Source organism: Botryllus schlosseri, chromosome 6, assembly GCF_051294905.1.
Source record: "Botryllus schlosseri isolate E-star chromosome 6, Bs_hap1, whole genome shotgun sequence".
Lineage (NCBI taxonomy): Eukaryota > Metazoa > Chordata > Ascidiacea > Stolidobranchia > Styelidae > Botryllus > Botryllus schlosseri.
In genome coordinates this window covers 16,904,811-16,930,138 of record NC_137241.1, presented here as the reverse complement: position 1 = coordinate 16,930,138, position 25,328 = coordinate 16,904,811, and the positions used below count along the sequence as shown (strand labels likewise).

The 25,328-nt window shown below is 40.1% G+C and overlaps 1 protein-coding gene across 1 annotated transcript; it reads right to left on the bottom strand.

Moving 5' to 3' along the window:
* Positions 1-899: 899 nt before the first annotated feature.
* LOC145441280 (microsomal glutathione S-transferase 1-like) lies at positions 900-3,284 on the bottom strand. Its single transcript, XM_080319100.1, has 3 exons — positions 2,960-3,284; positions 1,318-1,428; positions 900-1,256 (listed from the first exon to the last, which is right to left on the bottom strand). The coding sequence occupies exons 1-3, from the start codon at positions 3,170-3,172 to the stop codon at positions 1,116-1,118; spliced, it is 465 nt and encodes a 154-aa protein (XP_080175226.1). The 5' UTR covers positions 3,173-3,284; the 3' UTR covers positions 900-1,115.
* Positions 3,285-25,328: the final 22,044 nt, after the last annotated feature.

Here is a 25,328-nt window from a genome sequence, read left to right as displayed (position 1 = left end):
CGATCCCTATACCTGAAAATGTCTCCCTGCGAGCGATTCCTCTACCTATACAGGCACCATGCCACCCCGCCAATACCTGAAATGGTCACTTCACCAACACTAGTTTCGCGGCACCTCACCAGAGATCCTATAATAAAAACAAACACCCCAAAGGCGTCTAGGCGCGGATATTTTATATTGTGTCAGGGGGTGTTTAATTAATATAGGGTTACCACCATATTTTAGAAATATGAAAAGAGGCCTCTTTTTCAACATTTTCAGACTTGCAATACCCGAGGAAATCCTGAAAAAATGGTAAATTTCTTGCGCTTTGTGGTCGGTTGATTTACTGTATCTTATCCTAATTTTGCCCTGTATTTAAACAATATTCTCAAAAAAGAAGACAAAATCTCAAAAAAGGGAAATTTGAGCGTCCTCCGAGGACCCTTTCAGAAAAATAAAAAAGAGGATAAATCCTCTTAAAAGAGGACGTATGGTAGTCTAATCTTAAATTAAAAGACTACTGGCGATCTTGTGGTGTAGTGATTTGATGTAAATTTTTAAAAATGATGATGATTATTGTTCTTAGGAAAACTGACTCTCAATATCACAAATATAATGACAATACACCAGCCTCATTCCTTGCGTTGGTTGTAATAAATGCAATATAACTTTTGTGTTATTATTTGGAAGGGTGATGGACACTGAAACGCCATCCGTTGTTCAAGGGAGGGGTGTGCAACACTGTTGTCAATGTGGTGGCATAGCGTATTTAGATCATTGCAACACAAATGCCTTACAGGTTGGAGTTAAACCGATGTCGGTTCCAGAATACTATGTAAGATTTATCGAGGCTCATCATCGCCATTCGATCCGCATATGGGGTGACTTAAGATCTTAGAACGACAGAGGGCCGCGTGTTATTAGTCTGCAACTCGGGATACGATTTATTACCGGTCATGGTATAAAATAACAAGATATCGAATAACCATCATTGCAAAATAATAACATCTCCTTTACATTTTACCATAGCGAACGGTTTGGGATTGAACAATGAACATGAGCAATGAACATGCAGAAACCGGTCGCAGTATATGATGAATATGTAAACGTGTAGATGCTACCAAAGAATATCTTCAGAAAAATAGAGTTTCGGCAACTTTTGCCAGCATATATACAGTTACACCGAAACCAACAGCGAATGATAATACTCGTGCCGGCTGTGGGATTCTGGCCAGGTAGACAATTGAGTGCACAACTCGAGCACCAGTGAATACCTGTCAGAAAGAAGTGAGTTGAACGTCACAAATGGCCTTTCGGAACGTCATAGTTTCCTACCTTGAAGAGCAAACTAGCAGTGTGAGGATCCGGTTCAATCGCCAGGTACAGAAGAGACGCTATGAAGAACGGAATGATATTTTCGAGGTCATTGAGGTGAGCACGACGCACCTTCATTGAAGACAATATGCAGTTTATTTAAACGTGTACTGCGCAATGCATAGGCCTATATTAAACTGTCCGTAAATTATTACGTCAAATTATGGCATTCAGAATTGACAATAGGTTCCGGGGTTGCCCGACACATGAGCATGCGACACAATGGAAAACGACAGTTCAGCATGGAACACATCAGCATGCGTCACTTCAGCATGTGACTGTATAACCCAAAAACTTACCCTAACCCGAAACATAGCCTAACCTAACCTAACCTAGCCTAACCTAACCTAAAGCCTAACCCTAACCCAACCATAAATCCAACCCTAACCTACCCCTAACCCGTAATTTAACCCACATGCTCATGTGTCGCATGCCAAATTGTCGCATGCCGAAGTCTCGCATGCTGTAATGTCGCATGCTCATATGTCCACGGACCAGGTTCCGGACACTCTTTAGCGCCCACCAGCGGATTCAAAATGAGCAGTAACACGTCTGTCAATATGACGTCACACTAGCAAAGCATTGTCCCTCACCTGTATACAAATGGAGTGGACTGTAGGTCATGAATTGGGCCATCTGTAATGTGAGCTCTGTTGATTGCTACTTGCTAGGGTCTGCAATAAATTTCTCCACGGGCCGGCTGAAATCGTCTGGCGGGCCGTGTCTAGCCTACCGGAATTGTGTTTGACAGCCCTGCTATACTGTTAGGTCGGTGCGGCTATCTGTTTTTTTTTTTAAATCTGGACCGAAACAACATTTTATTCTGTCCCTTCCGCCCAAAAAAGGCACTGATGTTGGGCCCACCATAGGGTAATCGATGCACCATCTTGGGAACTTACTATATGCATTTGGCTGTTAAAATTTACGAAATAATTATTCAATAATATTGATTCTTCCATATATTAGGCTACTATGAAATGCACCAGCAGGTTGCACATCCGGTGATTTCCAACTTTCATGGTCGCGACTTCATTTCCAACTTGAAAATGTTTAGCGGCCCAGCTGAAAACTTGATAAGCTGAAGCTGATTACTTGAAAATATCAGCTTGCCCAAACTTACTCACGGCCAAGGAAGCTGATTACGTCCAACATCATCGCGATCCCCAGATGAAGACAAACGACCCCAAGATTTGGAACCATTGTCTGTGACTGAAGCATCCAATCGGCATTAACCAACTCTAGGAATATACCGTTAGCTTATCATTGCGATTACAATCAAACTTATTTCAGTAAATGATGGTTATTTATATTTATTTCGATTGCATTTTTTGCGAGGGTGATGCCTGATGCCCATACTAATATCAATATACGTTACATTAACGCGCGCGCGGCACGAAGAAGAATTTTGAATAGCATAAATCTGCTAGAAAATAATATTGTTTATGTTAATTTACGAAAAAATTTGAGCCTACTCCAAGCCTTCAAAATTCCGGACATTTAGGCATATTTTAGAAATTCCTCCCGGACGCAGATTTTTCAGTGAAATTCCGGACATGTCCGGGAAATTCCGGACGTATGGCAACCCTACAATAGGTATAATCACCTGCTCAACTTCATCATTTGGAACGAGCAGTTTCTTCGCCTTCTCTTTATCTCCGCCGGAAATCATTTTAGCATCTTCCTTGGTAGCGAATGTTCCAGTTCGAAATCTATTCGCAGCCGTTGCTACACTCATTGCCATCATCTTTCCCACAAGAACCGTAGCACAGCGCATAAATGTCACGAATGCCGCATGGTCAAGGCTAAAAACCTGCATTTTACTTGTATATATTACCTATAGTCGTATATGTCGCCTCAGATATTCTCAAATAATGAAGAGCAAGCCGTGGAGCAGGAATATATTATTGGCGACACTCGAGACAGTAAACAACATGGCAAACGCGTCACTGTAGCGACATGTTTACTTTACACTTGACTGCAGCTCTCTGCAATCGCACAATATGTGCTTGTGCGTTCAACCGTTCAACGCTCGGCCCGCGACGGGATTATGTGCGGCCCGCGGACAGTTTTCCGCTGTACATGATAATGTGGCCTGCGGCCACTGTCTGCCGAGAATCTCCACTACTCACTTAGTAGATTTAGTGACTGTATTTTATTATATACGTATGTGCGCAGCGTGCGAGAGTGGAGCTTGCGCGTAAGTTCGTTGAATCTTGGTAAGTTTGGGGTACGGGGCTTATCGAACGCCTTGAATTCAAGGATTGCACCATGTGTAGATTGATCAAAGAGAAGCAGACATGGCGCCTGGCGGCGCCTGTATGACAATGATGTTCACCAATCCACATTGTCTGCGTCATTGTCGGCGGAAAAGAGCTTTGAAGTGACATTGCTGTAGTTAAAATACCGGCTTGTTGCGAAACGTCATGTTGTCGCCGCTGAATCAGATTATTGAGTAGGCCTAGTGGTAAAGTTAACCTATTGATATCAGATAGCAATTTTATCTATGACTGAATTATTATCTCGGTTTGAATAAAGTGACAGCGTGTGACTTCACTAAAACAATTGAGGTCTGGCTATCTATCCTCGCGCGTACAGTAGGGTTGTTCAAAAAAAACTTTTTTTTCCAAATCTCACTCGCCTAGTGACTAAATCGCCAGGTTGTCCAAGAAAACGATGCACACCAAATTTGACTCAATTCCAACCAGTAACGGCCGTGCAATCTTGAATTGAAATTTTTAAATTATTATTAAAAATAAAAAAATAAAAATTCTCAAATTTTTCTGTCAACCCCACGAAATTGTTGAGCTGTCTTCAAAGACGATGCAAAACAAATTTGAGTCAATTCCGACTAGTAGAAGCGGAACTATTTGAGTTTTTCGTTGATAATCCCCGGATCAAGGATAATCTGAGAATTATCAACGAAAAACTCGAGTAACTCCGCTTCTATAAGTCGGAATTGACTCAAATTTGTTTTGCATCGTCTTTGAAGACAGCTCAACAATTTCATGGGGTTGACAGAAAAATTTGAGAATTTGAGAATTTTATAGAGCGACAAGTAAAATCTGATTCGCTAAACCGCGCAGTTTGCGCGATCATTCGTTTTCGATTCATTCATTTTGAGCGACCGTAACTGCCACACTCCAAACTGCATTAAGGCCGAGTTTGAGGGGATCTAAAATTATTTAGTGAATAAGCATAAATTATAGACCAGTGATCGGGAAACTTTTTGTTCGAAGAGCCATATTGGCCCTATTTTTTCCATCTCAACTACCAAAGAGCCATGCATGCAAATCAATTGTTACGTCACAATTGAGAATGCATGACGTCATGGTAGCACTAATTCGGGCTCACTACATGGGATTCCTCGTGTGCGCCATGTGTTCTCTGTAAAAACGGATATTTATTGTTCGAAAGTAATGCTCAAAAAGAGAGGTAAGGCACAGACGGGCCAAGCCTCACCATTGATAACGTAATTCATCGTAAGTAGCTAGGAATTTATTATAACTGATAATAATCGAATGTGACTGTCACACTGATTACGAAAATCTAAATACTTATCGACTTCTCAATTCTCAAAGTAGTCGGCGGTAACATGATGTTGTACTACACGCCTGCATTTTATCGCCGGTACTACACAGAGCTATACTTACCAATCAAGAACGTGGATAGCTATGACGTTGTTTGTAACTCGAGTTTGTAATTGTGAATGTCACATCCACAACAGTTCATTTCGCGCCGTAGATCAGGAAGACAATGCGTATTTGAAAACTGCGTTTTGGAATGGGCGTCGCCATGTCTGCCATGCTCTTTGATTAATTAACGTATCGCACAATTCAAGAGTTCAAGTCGGGTACATCGAATTCGCCAGTGATGTTGGTCGCCGACGTGACAGTAAATTATATTTGATAATTTTGAAAAGATGAGACGGCATAGTCTTTACCTTTCAAAGACATGTTTCTACTGCCACGAGAATAAGGCAGTGATGAAAATTTACCAACAAGTCGCTGCAATATTGATCAATTCAGTACAAAAATAAATATTTGGCATAGAGCCATATCTTATACCCAAAAGAGCCATATATGGCTCGCGAGCCATAGGTTCCCGACCACTGTTATAGACTATTTTTTGATATCAACTTTTTTCGCGCTTTGCTCGATTTAGTGTCACTAATTGTCTTGATTATTGAGTGCCCTTCCAGGAAATACGCATGATATAGAGAAATAGGCATTTCAGCGTCAGCCATTACCGCGCCACGACTCACCAACATATAATGAAGTTTAGGCCAGGATTGTAACCAAGTCACAAGGTTCCGAGTCACAAGTCAAGTCGAGTCATTTGAAATTCACCACGGAGTCAAGTCCGAGTCCACGTCAGCTAGAAGAGGGTCGAGTCCGAGTCATAGTGTTTCGACTTGAGTACGAGTCCAAGTCATTGTGTTCAGTTTTCAGTTTAATCCGGTTTAATCCACCCTATTCAACTCTGCTCGAGTGATATAGAATGGGTCGAATCGGTAATATAGTAGGCTAATTGTCCTCAGTTTCTGGCCCTATTTTCCAAGTATCAGGACTGATAGACGAAATACCAATGATGTGGTAACTTTACTATTCTTCGAAGATACACCGAAATGTCTTGGCCGTCCTAGTCTCGAGTCAATGACTTGGTTCGAGTCATGCACACTGACTCGAGTACAAGTCAAGTCAATACAAATATTGACTCGAGTCGAGTCGAGTCATTTTACGCATTTGAAGTAATGACAGTTGTTAAGTCGAGTCACCAATAAATCTCGACTCAAGTCATGACAACCCTGGTTTAGGCTGACATGGGACTCCGAAAAGTGTGCCCGAAATTCGGCAGAGAGAAAACCTTCACCGAAAAGGATTGCCCTTTATTGACCGAAAACTTCAATATATATGTCTAATTGTCCATAGGCACCAAGCTGTCCTGACAATATGTAGGCCTACCCCACAAGACAAATGCCATACCACAGAGAAAATTTATTTGCCAGTGAAGAAATTTCAATTTGGAATCGTGAAAGGATAGGAAATTTGTAGCAATATAATATATATGCAATTATTAATAGTATTGACCGAATCAGTCATGAATTATAGAAAATCACCTCTTTGCCTATATACACTGAGTAGAATGAATGCGCTCACAAGTATTGGTGAAAACATCCATCACACGGTGGCGTCTGGGGGGAGAAGCCGCTCGGAAGTTTGGGTTATCACCCTGTGGGGGACCAAGATCAACGTGTGTTGAGGAGTGGGCTGACGAAGTGCTTTTTCGACCCTGATTTTGAGGATGGCCAGGTATATAGCTATTGTCAGGTGTTTTCGTGCGGCGCAATGGTGGTAGGAGGCAATGAGCAGGATAGCGCGGCAAGGTGCTTGGTTAGACTCCAAAACGCTTCTCTCGATATCGTTGGAGAGAAGGATATTACTCGAGTTGGCATGGTCGGTCAAATCCGCGGCTTTCGGCACGAAAGACTTTTAACAACTCTCCGCGGTAGCACGTTGCTGAAATCACATGGATGCTATCTTGGCCATAATTAATTACGGTCAAAACTCTCAAATGTCACTCTCTAGCACCATATACTTGCAAGAAATGGTGGCATACTTTGGTTAATTTTAATTTTTGAAAATCCAACGGTCCGCCAAATATTTCTTGAAATTTTACCGGTCCGCGAGGTGAAAAAGGTTGAGAACCACTGATGTATACAATGCAACTACCATGGGAAAAACTGGCCAGTGTTACTACAGATAGTTGTGCATCTTTAACGGGGAAGAAAGTTGATCTACTGGAGAGATTGGCTGACCGTGTTGCGGAGGTCGATAGCACCATGGAGCTGGTATTTCTACTTTGCATAATACACCAGGATGTGCTATGTAAGAGTGTTCTAAACATGTTGTGGATCCAGTTATGAAAATTGTTAATTTCATTAGGGCGATAGCTTTAAATCACAGACAGTTTATCAAACTTCTGGAAGATTGCGGATCGGATCACAGTGATGTTTTGCATCGTTCCGTTGTTCGGTGGTTGAGCTTAGGGAAAGTTTTGAGACGTTTTTGGGGCCTGGAAAAGGAAATATCACTGTTTTTAAAGATGAAAGCAGAAGACATAGACCTTCCCCAATGCAGAGATTCCAAATGACTTTCCGATCTGGCGTTCTTAGTTGATCTCTTTGAAAACATGAATGAATTGAACACCAGACTTCAAGGGAAGGGCACTTTTGCCCACGAAATGTTCGCAACAGTGAAAGCATTCAGGATGAAGCTCAAACTGTTTTCTCGCCAGCTCAGTCAGAATATCATATTACACTTTCCGACACTCGAAACTATGGCACCAAAGATGACAACAACAGAGAAGTACACTAAAATGATATCTGCACTAGACAATGAATTTGGTCGTCGTTTTGCGGACCAAGTCTGACTGAGGGTTTGTACGTCGGACATGGAACCAGAGTTCAAAAAACTGGTTGACAGCTTTCATCGACCAAAGATGTCTCATTAAATTCAACAGATATGGAAGTACATTTCGTTAATAAATTTATTCAAGTCTGTGTATGGTCTCAATGCCTAATGAACTTGAAGTTTACATTCATTAAATACGATTTATTCCTTATGTCAGTGGATAAATGGGCGAATAATGTATCGATTCAAGAATGCGGCCCGCCAAGTACTTCATTTTCCCTTATCGCCGCCGTTACTGCGTCGCTACTTCAACTTCTACTTGAGTAGTTTTATTGACTACTAGGGCTGGGCAAAATCGATTACCTTAGTGATTCGATTCTGAATCACGTAGAATGCTTCGAGTCTAGTCGAGTAATCGAGCATCACTCACAGGGTTGTAATGACTCGAGTCATGACTCGACTCGAGTCAGACTCGAGTCACGATTTTCGGATGACTTGACTCGACTCGAGTCATTTTCTCAAAATACGGAAATGACTCGACTCGACTCGAGTCAATCTGTGTATTGACTCGACTTGGACTCGAGTCATTGCGCATGACTCGAACAAGTCATTGACTCGAGATTCAGACGGCGAAGACCGACATTTCATTGTAATTTCGAAGCCAACACACTATTGGGATTTCGTTTGTTGGTACTGGTGCTTGAAAATGCGACCAGAAATTGCTAAAAGTGAGGAAAATTGATATATTATAAATGCGAACCATTCAATATCACCAAACAGAGTTAAAAAAGTGGGTTTAGGAAGACTTTAACTGGAAACTGAGCAGTCAACACAATGACTTGGACTCGGACTCGAGTCATAATACCATGACTCGGACTCGATCCTCTGTTCGCTGACTTGGACTCGGACTTGACTCGGTGGAAATTGAAAATGACTCGACTTGACTCGAGTCAAAAATATAAAAGTGAGATTGACTTGTGACTCGGAGCCTTGTGACTTGGTTACAACCCTGATTACTCATAATGACGTCAAAGCAAATTGTATTATGTCAAAGTTCAAATATGTACCTTTTATGCGACCACAAAGAATATGATGCTTCTTATCCATCACATTCAAGATACTTTGGTATTTTTTCGACCATATCGATTTCATTGCACTTAGTGACAATCTTGTGGGATGATCATGACTTCGGAAATGTGCTATTTTCAGTAACGTCCGTAGCTTTGTACTATATGTTTCGTATGCTACGATACGGCCAGTTACGATTCCAAGTATTCAACAGTGAAAATTAGTATAAAAACTATAATACTTGTTGATAAATTACCGTTCAATGACGACAAGGAGGGTATGATTTCAGTACTCGAAAAATCGTCATTTACTACTCGAATCATTAAAATTAATACTCGATTGAGATTCGAGTATACTCGAATCATTGTGCCCAGCCTTATTGACTACTCTTTGACCACCTCAGGAAACATATATGCGCTTAATTGAAGGGCACAAAGCAATTCACCCAAGATGTTCAGATCAGGTTCAGAATATATCGTTGGTTATTCGCAGGGTTGTAATGACTCGAGTCATGACTCGACTCGAGTCCGACTCGAGTCACGATTTTCTGATGACTCGACTTGACTCGAGTCAATTTTTTCAAAATACTGAAATGACTCGACTCGACTCGAGTAATCCGTGTATTGACTCGACTTGGACTCGAGTCATTGCGCATGACTCGAACCAAGTCATATGACTCGAGAATCAGATAACCAAGACCGACATTTCATTGTAATTTTGAGGAATAGTAAATTAACCACCCTATTGGCATTTCACCAGTTGTCACTGGTACTTGAAAATGCGACCAGAAACTACTAAAAGTGAGGAAAAATTAGTATATTATAAATGCGAACCATTCGATATCACAAAACAAAGTTATAAAAATTGGGTTTAACAAGACTTTATCTGGGAACTGAGCAGTCAACATAATGACTTGGACTCGGACTCGAGTCATAATACCATGACTCGGACTCGACCCTCTGCTTGATGAGTTGGACTCGGACTTGACTCGGTGGTGAATTGAAAATGACTCGACTTGACTTGAGTCAAAACTTTAAAGTGACATTGACTTGTGACTCGGAGCCTTGGGACTTGGTTACAACCCTGGTTATTCGTTAGTCTGTACAACAAATTTCTTGAAGAAATTACAAATTATGCTACAAATAGCGATGTCACTTGCAAGAAAAGTGCAATTTCATCTACAGCCGATATTTGCGCAAGGCGAACTATAAATGGCGCCCGTGAATATAAAAATGTTGATCTGATCTACAGTAAAGCATATAAAATAAAAAGACAAATCGTGTACTCGCCATTCGGACTCGTTTGCGAATCGCCCGGGTGATTGTTTCGCCATATTGACATTTAAAAGAAACCGCCAGTTAGTTTTAATCAGATGACTTAACAAGCCGAAACAAACTGCGTGGACTGCGTAACATTGCTAAGCGGAAATATTTCCGATAATGACCGTGACGATTGTCTCCTAGGTAATGAATTCGCTAACAATCCAGACAATCAGCGATATATCTATCAATATTCTATAATCCGTTTATTCGCTGTACCGTACTGGTTACGCACGGCTTTCATGTCGCTACGATGATAATTCTACCTATCATAGTCGCAGCATCTTTATAAGCAGGCTGCTGTTTCATTCAACAAATTTACAACTGACAGCTGGTGACTCGTTTTCGAATTATGCTGCAACAGATAACACCACTTGATTGCAAACTCGCGACACGCGTAACCTTATGGCGTCGCGATCAGCAATTTTCAATCAGACGATTAGTGTTCTTCAGAATCAGCTAACTTCACGATATCTGCCCTAAAAGTGATTTTATTTTTCATCTTTCGCTAAACTTCGTCTCCGAGAATAGCAGGAGGCAGTGGGAGGTATCGTCAAATAGCCTACCCCTCTTTTGTTGAAGTTTCCATTCAGATTGCTCCAGCTGTGATACCACCAGCCTGCATCGTTGTGAGCAGCATTTAACATCCGACCAAGTATCTTGATATGCGTCTTTCGTTAAGAATTGATGATTTTTGTGATATGATAGAGAATCGCGGGTTGCATTCCCGCAGTTTTCGGATACGTCCAAACTGTATTCTGTATAGTCTGTATAGTGTATGGTAAGGGTAGTCTGGGCTTAGAGTCGAAGATTTCGAGGTACCAAAAGTCATTTTTGACGTCATTTTCGTTTTTACAACCTTCTGCGAAACTTCATCTCCGAGGAGCGCAGGAATCTGAAGGAACCGCCATCATTCCACCAAATTCCCTGCCCGCCTGTTTTGTTGAAGTTTCCATTCAGATTGCTATCGGCGCAGTCCCCATACCACCAGCCTCCTTCGTATGCAGAAGCGCAATTAGATGACGAAACATCGTGATCTTCGTCTTTCGTTGAGAACCTTTGATTATTACTCCATGCGAGACCATCTACGGATGCATTCCCGGAGAATCCATATACGCGCAGTCTGTACTTGTCGGTGCCGGGTCCGATGCGGAAGTCGCTGGAAAATAGGAATGTATTCGCCACAGAAGGTTTTAAATAAGGACTCGGGGAACGAACCAGAGCAACTATGCCTATCAAAGGCATTAATGACCTTTCCAACGCAACTTCCAGTCGGTCTGTGCCTGCGCATCCGACCCCATGATAGTGAATCGGATTGCAGCTTAGTTTCTTCGGCCATATTGGCAATTTGATCAGGATCTATACTCGGCTCTTCCTCAATAATTAGTCTGCTTGGAATAGTGAAAAGTGGGAACAGATCGGAAATAATTCCTGTTATTCTAGCTGATTATGCTAAGTGTGATGGGGGCTCAGGGCTACTGTAGTTGCAATTCCAAATTTAAGGAGACCGCTGAAGAAATCTTGGGGACCGTTTCGGTCCCCCAAACCTCCTAGTATATCACTGTATATCTGTGTCAAGCAACGAGCAGTAGAGCTACGGTTATCGCGGCGGTGATCATTTTAATTATATTCTGTCACTTGTCTGTTTTTGAAAAGTTTCGTGTGAACTCTTGGATTGGCGGCTCACCTGCGTCATATATTTCTGAAGAGTGGAGACGTGAGCAGTAATCATCAGTCATGAATGTTTTTCGACTACGAAAACATAAAGAGGACACTCGCACCCTTCGCAAAAACACTCAACTGATGAAGACCACTCAACAAAGACATCTGACGACTCGGGCTAAAGATCGGTTGACAGCAGGTGTCCAGCATCAAGCAAAATTCATAATAATGATGACGTCCATTCTACATAAGACGACAACACTATTTAAAAAAGCCAGAAAAGACGTCAAATAGGCGAAAACTTATTTGACTACCCTCCAGAAGGTGACTGAAAAAGTGAGTACCAAAATAACTGCCGACTCGCTTGAACCAGTTGTAAAGAGCCAAGTAAACTCTGGAGTGACCAGGAGTGAAATCCCAGGGCGGGTTTCAAATCCGTTCGTAAGGCCGACGCAGACAAGATTCAAACCTGCATGTGGCACCTCCTCCGGAATACGGGTAGGCCTACATTCAGTTGTCGCCCAGAGTGACGGAATATTTGGGATTGGAATCTGAAAATTACCCTACACTAAGATCGATTCTAAAACAGACAAAAATAGTCTTATTCAATGCGAATGCAGTTCATCATTTTACACCGGGAACTTTCGTGACGCCCCTCGACCAAGAGACGGTACCAAAGGTATTATTATCTGCTCAGCGTCCGAAATCAATCGAGAAACAGCAATTTACAACCCAAAGCACACGGCTCATGGGTCGAATTGTCGTGTCTCAAAAATACCCAATGTTGCATGATATGATCTCTTAACTTTAAATATTATAATAATGAGTAAATATTGCAAATGAGTACGACGTTCAGAAATGAGAGTCTTCACCTTGGGACGTGTCAGCGTATTGTTCGGTCGTAACACAAAAGCGTGATACCAATTGCTTCATTACAAATGAGCTTATAAATATTGAAGACAGAATTGGCATTTCAGAAGGTCGGGGTTTTCTGTTGTGAACCCTAATCCACCCCACTTACGCCAATGCACATTGCATTCCACTAAAACAATCACAGTTCGACTCGTGATCGTTCCTAATTTTTTGCAACCAATGATCGCCAATACGGGTGTATCATCTCGAATTATATGTATGAGATGAGCGTGTGTCTTGACCTCCACGGAACCCCTGACTCTGGATCATGGGCCCCCTATAGAATACCGGTTTAGAACCATGGTGATCTGGGATTTCGCAGATGACTTTATCACTATGATACGGCATTTAACTGTCGGATATGTATTTAAATTGCGATGACGGGTGTCAAGAGCTGTGGAGTCGGAGTCGGAGTTGGGCTAATTTTTGCTTGATGGAGTCGGAGTCGCAGTCGTGAAAACTATAGTGGCTGGAGTCGGAGTCAAGGAAAAAATACTGACTGGAGTCGGAGTTTGTGAAAATGACCCTAACTCCGACTTTGATTCCAACTTTTCATCATGAAAACAATTGCTTTAAAAGGATTATCAATAGGATTTTTATGTACCATCAATCACTATTATTCAGGGTTGTAATGACTCGAGTCATGACTCGACTCGAGTCAGACTCGAGTCATGATTTTTTTATGACTCGACTTGACTCGAGTCATTTTCTTGAAATGGGAAAATGACTCGACTCGACTCGAGTCAATATTTGGATTGACTCGACTTGTACTCGAGTCATTACGCATGACTCGACCCAAGTCATTGACTCGGCTTATTTTATATGACTTGAAGATGAAGAAATTTGCGAATCGTAATGGCTAGATCAACGCATCCGAAGAATTCAGCCGACATTGCTATTTGTCACCACTGCTTTCGTTGCACTTGTCTGATATCAGATATGCCACCGTAAAAACAACAGAAAATGATACATAGTAGCAATAATGCACTGTACAAAAGCGTCCAGTGATGAAGAGGTAATAGATCCTCCGCAATTAAAGTACTCAAGACTTTTCAATTATACAAGCAAACAATTGAAGTAAAGTTCAATTAGAGCCAATGAAATGACTCAGATGGTCAAGAGACTGATAAGCTCATGTGTAGATTTGAAGGCGATGATTCTTTGCATTTTTGGGCGACTAGAAAGAATGAGTATTCAATGCTCTTCAGTGTGGTTCAAAAATGCTTGTCAATTCCTTCATCTAGTGCACTAGTGGAACGTGTATTCAGTAGATGTGGATTCATTCTACGGCCATGCTGCTTTAACATATCTAAGGATCTCCTTTCCACATTAGTATTTTTGAGGTGTAACTCATTGATTTGATCTGCTGTCTGTGAAAACACACAATGCCCCTCGTCCATTTGACGTTTTGTTAGGTATGTGCATTGTGCACGTGAGTATAATAATGAATGGCTAATGTTGTGTGATGTTTGTACAATATGGCTGTTCTAAAATAACTTCTTTTTTATTTTACTGGGTGGTTACTTGATAAAATTGTTATGTTGCATAAAACGAACACTGAATCTTGGCTTAATTTGAAAAAAGTGGAATCAATGATGTGAGAGGAGAATATTTTGGATTTGAAAATAAATGGAGTATTTTAGTGAGAAATTCTTTCATATAATGTAATTACATAGTAGTAAGCCGACTATTTTTTCATATCCAAAACATTCTACTCTAATAACTTCACTTTTTCTAGTTGGAATTGAGTCAAATTTGCTATGAATCATATTTTTACACAATGTAACAATATCATGAGACAGCCGGTAAAATTCTAAAATCTCTATTTGTAAGTAGTCTAAAATTTTCTTTCATGGCATTGCTTTCTACTGGTTGGAATTGAGCCAAATTTGATTTTTTAGGCAATCTAGCAATTCTAAGAAGTAGCCGGAAAATTTGAAAAATGTTTTTGAACAGCCCCATTGTACAATTATTTATCCAATGCTGTAACTGCGATGTAGTCTGTGATGCAATTGGGAAAACCTTTAGTATAATCAAAAGGTATCTGTTCTGTTGTCACTGCACAATGCACATAGTTGCATGCACGCTTTTACAGCATGCTGGCCTGTTGTAAATACCTCTACATAAACATGCATCTATTGATTCTCTGTAACTAGTATCTTGACGTGAATTTGTTGGTTCTCTATCAGATAGTATGTAGACGTGAATTCGTTGGTTCTCTATCAGCTATTCGTGAGCTATCGTCGATGTGCTCATAATAAAAACTGAATGCTGGTATTGGTGATGTATCAGACTGACAAGAGAGATATTTGATTTTAAGTTCTAAGATTAGTAAAGTTATATTTAGCATCGGTAAATGAGGCCAGGACCTGTCCGTTATCTGCCTAAATAAACACGTGCTAAGACTCTGATAGGGACAAAATGAGCATGTTTCGCAAACAAGGAATTCGATACCTCCCAAGCAGGATTGAAAACATGAGTTGAACATGACTTCAATACTGTGACTTGGACTCGACTCGAGTCATAACACCATGACTCGGACTTGACCCTTTAAACGGTGACTTGGACTCGGACTCGAGTCTGTGATGAATTGAAAATGACTCGACTCGACTCGAGTCAAAACCACAAAAGTATGATTAACTCGTGACTCGGAACCATGTGACTTGGTTACAACCCTGCTATTATTAGTAACGATACGGATCAGGTGCGGCCAACCCGTGGCCCGAAGGCAAAATGTGGTCCTCGAGAAGGTTTTGTGTGGCCTGCGAGGTAACTCTCGAAATTAGTTATAACACCAGGTAAAATTGCAAGACCAACCAAAATTTGATTAGCCTGACCGCGAAATTTGACAAGACTTACAAGAAAACATCAGTTTCGACGCATTGGCGTTACCAGGGGCCAGCCACATTTATCGCAGAATTTCGTATATGAATATAAAATAGAATATTTCGTAGCAGATTTTTTTGACTTGAAATTTTTTTTAGCACTTCCCATGATTTATTGTTGCTCGATTTCTTGTATTTAGCATTGGAGCCCCCTCCTGAAAAATCTAAATACGCATAATTTACAGAATTGAATCTAACTACATTCGCAATTAGGAGATAACGTATCGTCCAATATGCGACCTCGCTTGTGCGTTCGCAGCGAGATCGTTGGCGATGAAACATTTGCGCAAAATGATAGAAGCATGTTCACCGAAACCATCGATATTGTTATGTCTAGACGACGAGTAATCCTGTCAATGCCAAATAAGCCCAGTGGTATATAGAGGTGAACCCCAATATATGTAAGTAACATATGTATTAATAGAATTCATTCATGCCTTCGAAAAAATTTCGTGCTTCGCGCGATCAGTGCATGGCTGGCAGCTGCATGCCGCACAGTTACACATGCAGTTTTCATGACATAATCATTGTTTTCAATTTTGGAGCGTAGTTAGTATAAGTCTTGTTTTCAATGTTACCTAAATCCGTTCGCTCCTATCGAACGACTAAAAAAAGGTTATCAACATTCCAGTTTCCCGCGCATTGGTTCGTAAATCTCATGTGATCCTTTGGGCAAAAAGGTTGGCCACCACTGATATAGATAATATTCGAAATTATTTTCAAATTACAATTCTAATTACAATTCAGAAAATCGCAATATGCATTTTCGGGATGCAGTCACAAATTGATGCAATTTTTGGAATTATACCATGGTACTGATGTGACATAGTAAATATATATCGTCTGGTTTTGTAAAATTATAGAATAGATGTAAATAAACCAAACACTGCTTCCAACTTGACAAAATTAAAAATATATGCGGTGTAGCTTGGCTGCTTAGGTCGAACAAATGATTAAGAACGACTGCAAGTGCTAGTCCTTGAATACTTGACTAAGTGCATGTTTACTATTCATATGCTATTTGACTACTTACTAAATTTCGTTTATGACCAAAGTCTATCAGTAGTGAGGGTGTATGTGCTTGTAATCAGTATAGTGTGTAATGAGTAAATTAGTAAGTTACATATCTGTATTAGTTGCTGACTCATACACAAGAGCTACACACAGACATTGGGTGATTATTTCGTGAATGCAATCGATTGCGATTACGATTACTTCTGAATGACGCGATTACGATTACGATTAGGCTACAGCAAAATCAAGAAGTAGTCGATCACGATTACGATTACATTGGAAAAGCAATCACGATTACTCACGATTACATTTATTTTGCATCTTAGAAGTTATATTGGAAGACAATGTATGGATTGCGCTGAAAAGGCCTAATGAGATAACAACTTTCTCTAAAATAGATGCGACATTTGCGTGTTACTTCATAAAGTACCCATTGCCCATTTTATATTGGACGATCCATCGCACCCAACGATTTGCATTCTTGCCAGGTCCACAACTGCCGCACCCAAATTTCCTAATAGGGGGAGGGGGAGCGAGCTCGAAGGGGACTCAAAAGTATTTCGTACACCAACACAAATTATAGACTATTTTCGAGAGATTTCATGACCTTGAAAATTGTCTACGAGCATCGCGATTTAAATGTCTCTAGATCAGTGGTTCCCAAACGGTGGGGAATTCCCCACAGGTGGGGAATTTCGGGATTTCTGGTGGGGAATAGACTCACTTTTGAAAAAATCTGTACAGTAATATTCTCCTTTATTAAATGTCGTTTTGAAATGCCGACCGAATATTTCATAGCTCATTTGCAATTCAGCGATTCATATTATCAGTGCCTCCAATTAGCGAGAATCGCCTCGATAGCGGCACGCGATCTCCAGAAATGTTTTTATTCATTTGGACACCATCATCGGTCACGAAATGTAGTGGGAGAAAAACTCTGATTCGTTGTAATAAGAGCTCATATTGCTGAACATGTATTCAAGGGAGATCGTGGACTCGCTAATTGATAGAACATTCGGACTCAATACAAATGAAGTTACATATTTATGTTATTTCAAGTTCTTTTAGTATTGTGCGAAAGTGTAGTTTACGGCGGCTTATATATATATATATCGCACGCATGAGTTGGTCAACATCAGGAAGTTTATCTGACTCATGTATTGTTCGGCATTTACGTATGTAAATTGATGCTACCCCGCAACATTTGGAAAATTTTCAAACCCCTCCTATTTTTCTGTTAGCTGCGCGCCGGGTAGCTAGCCTACATATATTTACGGAGGTGCATTTACGGTTACCAGTTCACCGCTGCGTTAATTTTATTGTGTGCTGATAAATTCCAGGATCATAACAATCCCCAATAGCACGTACTATTTACTAAGAAAAGTCTTGCAAAATTTTAGTGGAGGTAGCACTTTAAAGGGTAGATATGGAGATTTTAGGTGGGGAATGAAGGCTCGGAATAAATTGGAAGTGGGGAATTAGGATAAAAAGGTTGGGAACCACTGCTCTAGATAGCTTGATTTTGAAATACATAGCCTACGTCTCCTCCCCAAGAAAAAAGCATGCATTGCATAATTTATAGTAACAGGCATTTAGGTGCCAGTCAATACCGCGCCACGACACACCAAAAGACATATGCAGTAGGGTTGTCCAAAATTTGGAAAATCTCAAAAAGATGCGTATCCATGTCTCATCCTGTAGATTATTGATAAAAAACGTCAATGTACCTGCAATAAGCTTACAGGAAAGTCGTTAACATTTGTCTAAATGCGTTTGAAAGTAGCTGCCATAGAGTGGGCGTGTTAGCGACCACAGAACGGCGAGAAGACTAGTAATCACGAAATCACGTCTCTTGATTGGTTAATCAGCTATGCTTCTATGATCACGACCACGGCGGCTTGCTGATTATGTGCTTCTACTAGTTCAAGAAGTACGCTAACGGCAATGATGATTCTGTAAGCGCATTGTACGTTGGTGATTAAATAATAAAATGAGACACTTGGTCATTGAATTATAAGTGTTGAAACTAGATAACGATAGGTTCAGAGCAACGATACCCTCTTGCAGGCATGACAGAGGTGAAACAGCGAATGCTTGTGAACTTATAGGTCCCAGAAATACCTATCTGATATGATTGAGATTACGCCAAGTGGTCCTGCTTTTCTGGGTGCAGTACAGGTAAAATATATTAGTTATCGCCAAACTGGTGCAGCACACCATGTGAGATGGATTCTGGACACAATCCTGTATGCTCAGAAGATATGTGGACCGACCAGGTAGCTTAAATTGGGGCTCTAAAGAAATGTAACTACCGCACCGCTTCAATACATTCTTTTTTTATGTCCATGTCTGGTTTGATTCAAGCATTAGTCGTGATGCAGCCGGTAATGATCTAAGATTCATCATGGACATGCTAAACTATGCAAGCGAACAGTCTTTTTGCTGGTCATACCAGCATAGTCTATGCTTGCCTTTAGACCTTTTTCCGGGGCATCATTGAGGACTTAGACAGCACTCGCGGGTATGATTCATTATGCTGCAAGAATGTGACAAGTGCCAATCATAAATGGCTGATTCATCCAGCCCGTACAGCTTTTAAGACTTCAGTTATATAGGCTACCGCGACAAGATAAGATCAGACACAGTAGTGTCAATGTCAAGTTTTATATTTGTATTCAATCATGGAACATCCCCTCTGAAACTAGAAGTTCGTTCGTCACTTGCATAAGCGCCTTTGCAATATTTCTTCTCGTGTTTTTGTGCTTTCCCTCGATAAAAACAAGGCATACAGGCTACAACGGTTGCCTTCACAATAAGCCATAAGTCATGTATTTAAGGTTTTTGTGAAGCAGCTGTTCTTTGTTCATCATGTATTTCGTCACTCAACATGTTCTGAATTAATCTTAAATCATTATCTGCGCACCAACCTACAATGCGCTTACAGGATTACCGCCGTTAGCCGACTCCTTGGTCAGCTGATCAGCAAGCCGCCACCGTCGTGATCATTGAAGCATAGCAGATTAACCAATCAAGCGCAGTGATTTCGTGATTACAAGTCTGCTTGCCGTTCTATGATCGCTGATACGCCCACTCTACGGCAGCTACTTTCAAATGCATTTAGACAAATGTTGACGACTTTCCTGTGAGCTTATTGCAGGTTCATTGACGTTTTTTTATCTATAATCTATATAATGAGACATGGATACGCATAACTTTTGAGATTTTCCAAATTATGGACAACCCTAATATGCAGTTTCGGCCAACATGCGAATCCACGAAGTGTGCTACTAATGAAAGACATTGACCGAAACGTGAGGTATGTGTCCATTGTCAATAGCCGCGTTGGGTGGGCGTGACTAATAGTCCGTTCCTTCCAATCCGAGCCCACAATGCAAATGCCACCCGCAGGCACCCACATAGCATTAAAGACATGGCAATTTGTGTGTGCGTCTCACGGAAGTATATATTTTTGTCTGCTACGTTTTGGCCACAAGTCCCACAACAATATCTTTATATTATATAACAGACCGTAATTCACGAATTAACAACATACCCCGAAGTAATTATGACAAGATACCAGATGTTATTATTATGAATTACGTGCTTCAAGTAAATCTGACCATCGGGGGCTGAGAGAGAGAGAGAGAGAGAGAGAGAGATGATATTCTTTTTCGCCTGCACCATCGAGATGCTTTGACGACGGAGTTGCGATACGGCCGTGAGGTCATCTAGGCTGCGCCCCCGTTTTTTTCTCCTCCATGCTATCCGTGATTGCTGAGCGTCTCGCAGGATAGCTGCGGATACCAATTTTCGAGTCTTTGGTATGACCCGGCCGGTGATTGAACCCAACACCTACCGATCGAGAAGCCGGACGCATAACCATTACACTATCTATTACACTATCACTAAAAATGAACAGTAATATATAGTGCAATTACCAATATTATTGACGAAATTAAATGTTCAACTTGAAAATTGACTACCCTGTGGGGGCCCAAGACCAACGTTTGGAGTGGGGACGATTTGTTGTTTCTGTCCTGATTCTAGCTACAAGCCACGCTAACATTATATTTTAGCCGAAGGCTAAAGCGGCAGGTCCAAATATTGAGTAAAGAATTGTGGAATAACGATTGGCGCCCGTTTCAGGTAGAATCATATGAGAATAAGAGAAAGTGAACATAACATTCTGCCTTCAACTCAATACAGATAATGTAATGCAAGCGGCCATTACGATAAACGGCTCGGTTATGATATATATCAGCAGTTGTTGATTTTTAATGCTTCGTTGTGGAAACCGTTATGTTTTATTTAACGAGTAGGCTACAAAATTTCAAACCTTTGTCCGGTGCACGTTCGTATAGTACATGGCCTACTGCTCGCCAAGCAGCAACGGTCAAACTGCGTTTAACTAAGCATAACCAAACATCAATACAAAAGTTACTATTTTAAACTAGGCAGAGTGGTGATAAATTATCCTGCTGCAAGGTATAGTGGCGTCTGGAATGTATTGATAACCTGATATACAGCATGGTGAGTGTTCTTACAATCACACTAATGTACATCGAATATCTATTCACTCTGTGTGGATAGCTGGATACTTCTTACGCAATGACGAGCAAAGCTAATAAGCCACTTCTGACGTAATAATGAGCAGGGACATTTGAAAATCTGACGTTTGTGCTATCACTAACTGGTATAATACCTCTTCCTTGCTCACGAATGTTCAGTTTATGCCATATTCCTGTACAAATAAAAAGTAATCGTTCTTTCACAAAGAACTCGATTAAATATGGAAAGTAGTCAATTGCGATTACGATTAATTCGAAATTTTCTCGAATGTAATCAATTGCGATTACGATTACTTGAAAATGCTGTAATCGTCGTTATCGATTACGATTACTAATGACGATTACCCCATGTCTGGCTACACTACGATTGTTTTATCTACATTTTAATTATACAGGATTGGATATATGTCATGTATGAATGATTCATACATACATACATATTAGGATGTTAGAGAGTCCATGTTATAAAAACTTATATAATATGGAAAAGGAAGGATATTTATTCGAGCTGTGCCACAATGAAACAATTTTGCATGCCATCGTTCACCATATTTTTAATGGTTTCATGATAGTCATTTACCGTCACTGTGGCATATAATTTTCGACGTAAATTGGTAATACTGTTGGAGTTGGAGTCGGATTCGGAGTCGGAATAGGAGTCAGAGTCCGTATATTGAAAATGTGTGGAGTCGGAGTTGGAATCGATGGTAAAATTTACCGACACCACAGCCCTGTGTCAAACATTCGGCTCGCAGGCCACAGCTAACCCGCCAGACGTTTTCATCCGTCCCTCGCAGCGAGTAGATTGCCACATAATTGTATTATCCATCACATTGCTAACAAATGTTGATAATTTCAGTCAGAAATACTTCCATGTCGAACGTGCATGTTCATTAGCCACATTATACCCGCCTGACAGCAGTGTTGTGGTTTCGTTCTAGTCAGCATTAGGAACAAGTCGTCAGATTCCGAGCAGGCAAAAAAGCCCACTCTGAGTTCAGAGTTCTATGGAAAAATGGACCAAAAGTAGTTGTACACCGAAGCGAAAACGCCAATGCGTTATACGGGGAATATAATGGTTATACAAGGAATATAATAAAAATACCTGTGATCACACTATTGTATAACTTTCTGACTCAAAAGATGCCTGGCCTTCAGGAGAATCCCGAATGGTAATTTAATTATAATGAACAAATTCCAACGGACTCGTTTACAGTTAGCCTACACCTACTGTATTCGTCACGACTAGGGTTGCATTTAAAACAAATGATTGGTAAAACACTTTGTTCAAAACATATTTTAAACAGTGTTTTAAACAAAGGCCTATAAGTTGTATAATTATGCCATAATTGTGTAATTACTTTTCAAAAAACATATAGTATGAGCCTACGGACGATTTACACCCGATATAGCCGATGTATACGCTGGCTATGGACTGGTTGGAGCCCTCGAAATAGTCGGGTCAAGAGCTATAGTACGTAGATATAGATCATCGGTACGGGATGAATGTTCTGATGATGATGTCCGCCGACAGTAAAAATGCTGCGTGACTATTGTAGTCCTGGTTAAGAATATTTCTGGTCCGTAAATGACAAGGCTTAGAAGTCTATTTCGCCAAAGGAACTATATTTACCCTATATGTTCAATTGTCAATGTCAATCGGTTATGACGTCACCATTGAATATTTTATTTTGTTTTATTGAATAATGCAAAAACGATAAAAAACATGTTTTAAACAAGATTTTTGTTTTAAATGCAACCCTAGACGCGACACATATGGCGGCCGGCCTAACGCAACATTACGACTAAACCGAATAGGATGCATAGAAATACACCAACTTATGTCGCCGTTAGAGCCAGTGTTTAGCGACATGTTTGATGGCGAATTGGGAGAAGAAGAGAGATATTTTATGGATGCGTTATGGATGATTTTGATTGAAATGTGTTTATATTTTATTAGAACTTAAAGCCGTAAATATCGTTTTTACATCTTTACAGTTGGTTTAACCCTAGCAGGGCCGGGCTTTTTTGGCACTGCAGAACTGGGGGTGTATACAGATTTTTGGTGTATTTTTGTAACAAAATACCCTATGAAATGGCATTTTTAACTAAATACATCTTCAATATGTCTTGGATATAACTTTGATGTGTTGCTAACATGACCTTGCTTATAAAAGAAAAACCTTCTATTTCGGTGAAATCTCTCCTATTACCTCCGTCTCGGTCAACTTTTAGTCCCTTAAACGCGTGATAATGCCTCTTAGTAAAGTAATGTTTTATATTTTTGCTGTCGGGTTGTTAGTTTGCTTTGCTGATAGTAATATTTCAATTTATGGTGTTGTATTCTGTTACGAAGGTATTTTAGTATTTTAGCTTATAATTGTATTATAATGTTATGCGAAATATCGTTTTCCCAAAAGTAAAAGAAATGACAAAACCCATCATTGAAAAGCTAATAAAATTATCCTCACAACATTATATAACACGTCTTTAAAAGATTTTTTTAACGTTGACCGAAATTTCTCCCCCCCCCCCCCCCCCCCGTCTTGCTCACTCCTGCTCCCTGAAACAGATATATAATTCTATTTTTATTTTCATTTATACCCTCTGCATTTATAACGAGCTTTTCTGTTGATAATTCATTGGTTTCTAGCCTTTTTATTCATATATTTATTTTTATTTTTCCCCTAATTTCAATTTTACCCCTTGGCACGTTATTGTTGGTCATAACTTTTTTCCCCAAGGTAAAAAAAGTGACAAAACCTATCATTGAAAAGCTGATTAAATTATCTTTCCAACTGTATGTATTACGTCTTTATAAGATTTTTTCTGGGTTGACCAAAATTCCACAGGACTAGAGCGCAATTGCACATCGCTAAGCAATGTTCATGTCACACGGATAAGACTATTTATGAGCCGAGATGCCGGTCCGCGCCTGCAGGTTGTACGTCCAGTGCTTTCCAACCTTTCATGGTAGCGACTTCATTTCTAAGTTGAAAATTTCCGTGGCCCACCTCAAAATTCGGTACGCTGATTACTACGGCAAGTTTTTGTTGCAGTCAAATCCGGGAAAGTTGCATTTATTTTTCACAAAAGTTACATCTATTTTGCACGAAGTTGCTCTAAAAAGATGCATTTATGGACAAGTTCCTTGTAATTATTAGGGTATGAGATACTCGAATCGATCAGTATCCAAGGCACTGTAACAAAACTCGGTCTTGGCGACTTCAACAAAAGCAAGAGCCTGAATAAATTTTCGGAGGTCTAGCCTGAATGTACGTAAAATCATAAAGGACCTCAAATTTAAACGACAGTGAAATAATCAAGCAATCTATTTACATATAGTGCCAAATATTTCCAGTAAAAAGTTAGTTGCATGAATAATCGAAAAAACTTGCAAAACTTCGCATGAAAAAAAAAAAAAAAATTGCAAAAATTTTCATGAAAAGTAGAAAAGCTGCATGACAAAAATGAAGAAAAGTTGTAAAAGTTGCAATGTATGAATCCTACAAACAGCTTAAAACACGATACTACATAACTTCTGAGTATTTAGGAAGCTGCCGGAAGCTGTAAAAAAGTTGCAAAATCTACTGATTACTAAACAAATGGTCAGTACCAGAGACGGCCTATGCTGGAAACTGATCGAGTTCAACATCTTCGCAATCCTAATAAAAAAGGCAAACCACCCCAAGCTTCAGAACACCTATATTTGACTAAAGCATCTATACGGCCTTACAGACACTAGGAATATACGGTTCTCTTAACACTGCGATTACAATTAGCGTTATATAGTGAATGATATTTATTTTAATTTATTTTTTATTCTATTTTTGTGCGAGGACAAGGGTCGGGCTACCAACATTTAAATCAATATATGAGACACTAAATCGGTCGCAGAGTGAAGAAAATTTCCAAGTAGCATTAATCTTTTCAAAAATAATATATTGTTTATGTTGATTTACGAAAAAAATTGCAACTCCATTCAAGCCTTCAAAATTCCGTACATTTAAGCATATTTCAGCATTTCCTCGCGGACGCCGTTTAAACAGTGAAATCGCGGAAATCTCCGGGAAATTCCGAACGTATAGCAACCCTAGTCATATGACATCTAACCTACAGCTAATTGTTGCGCTG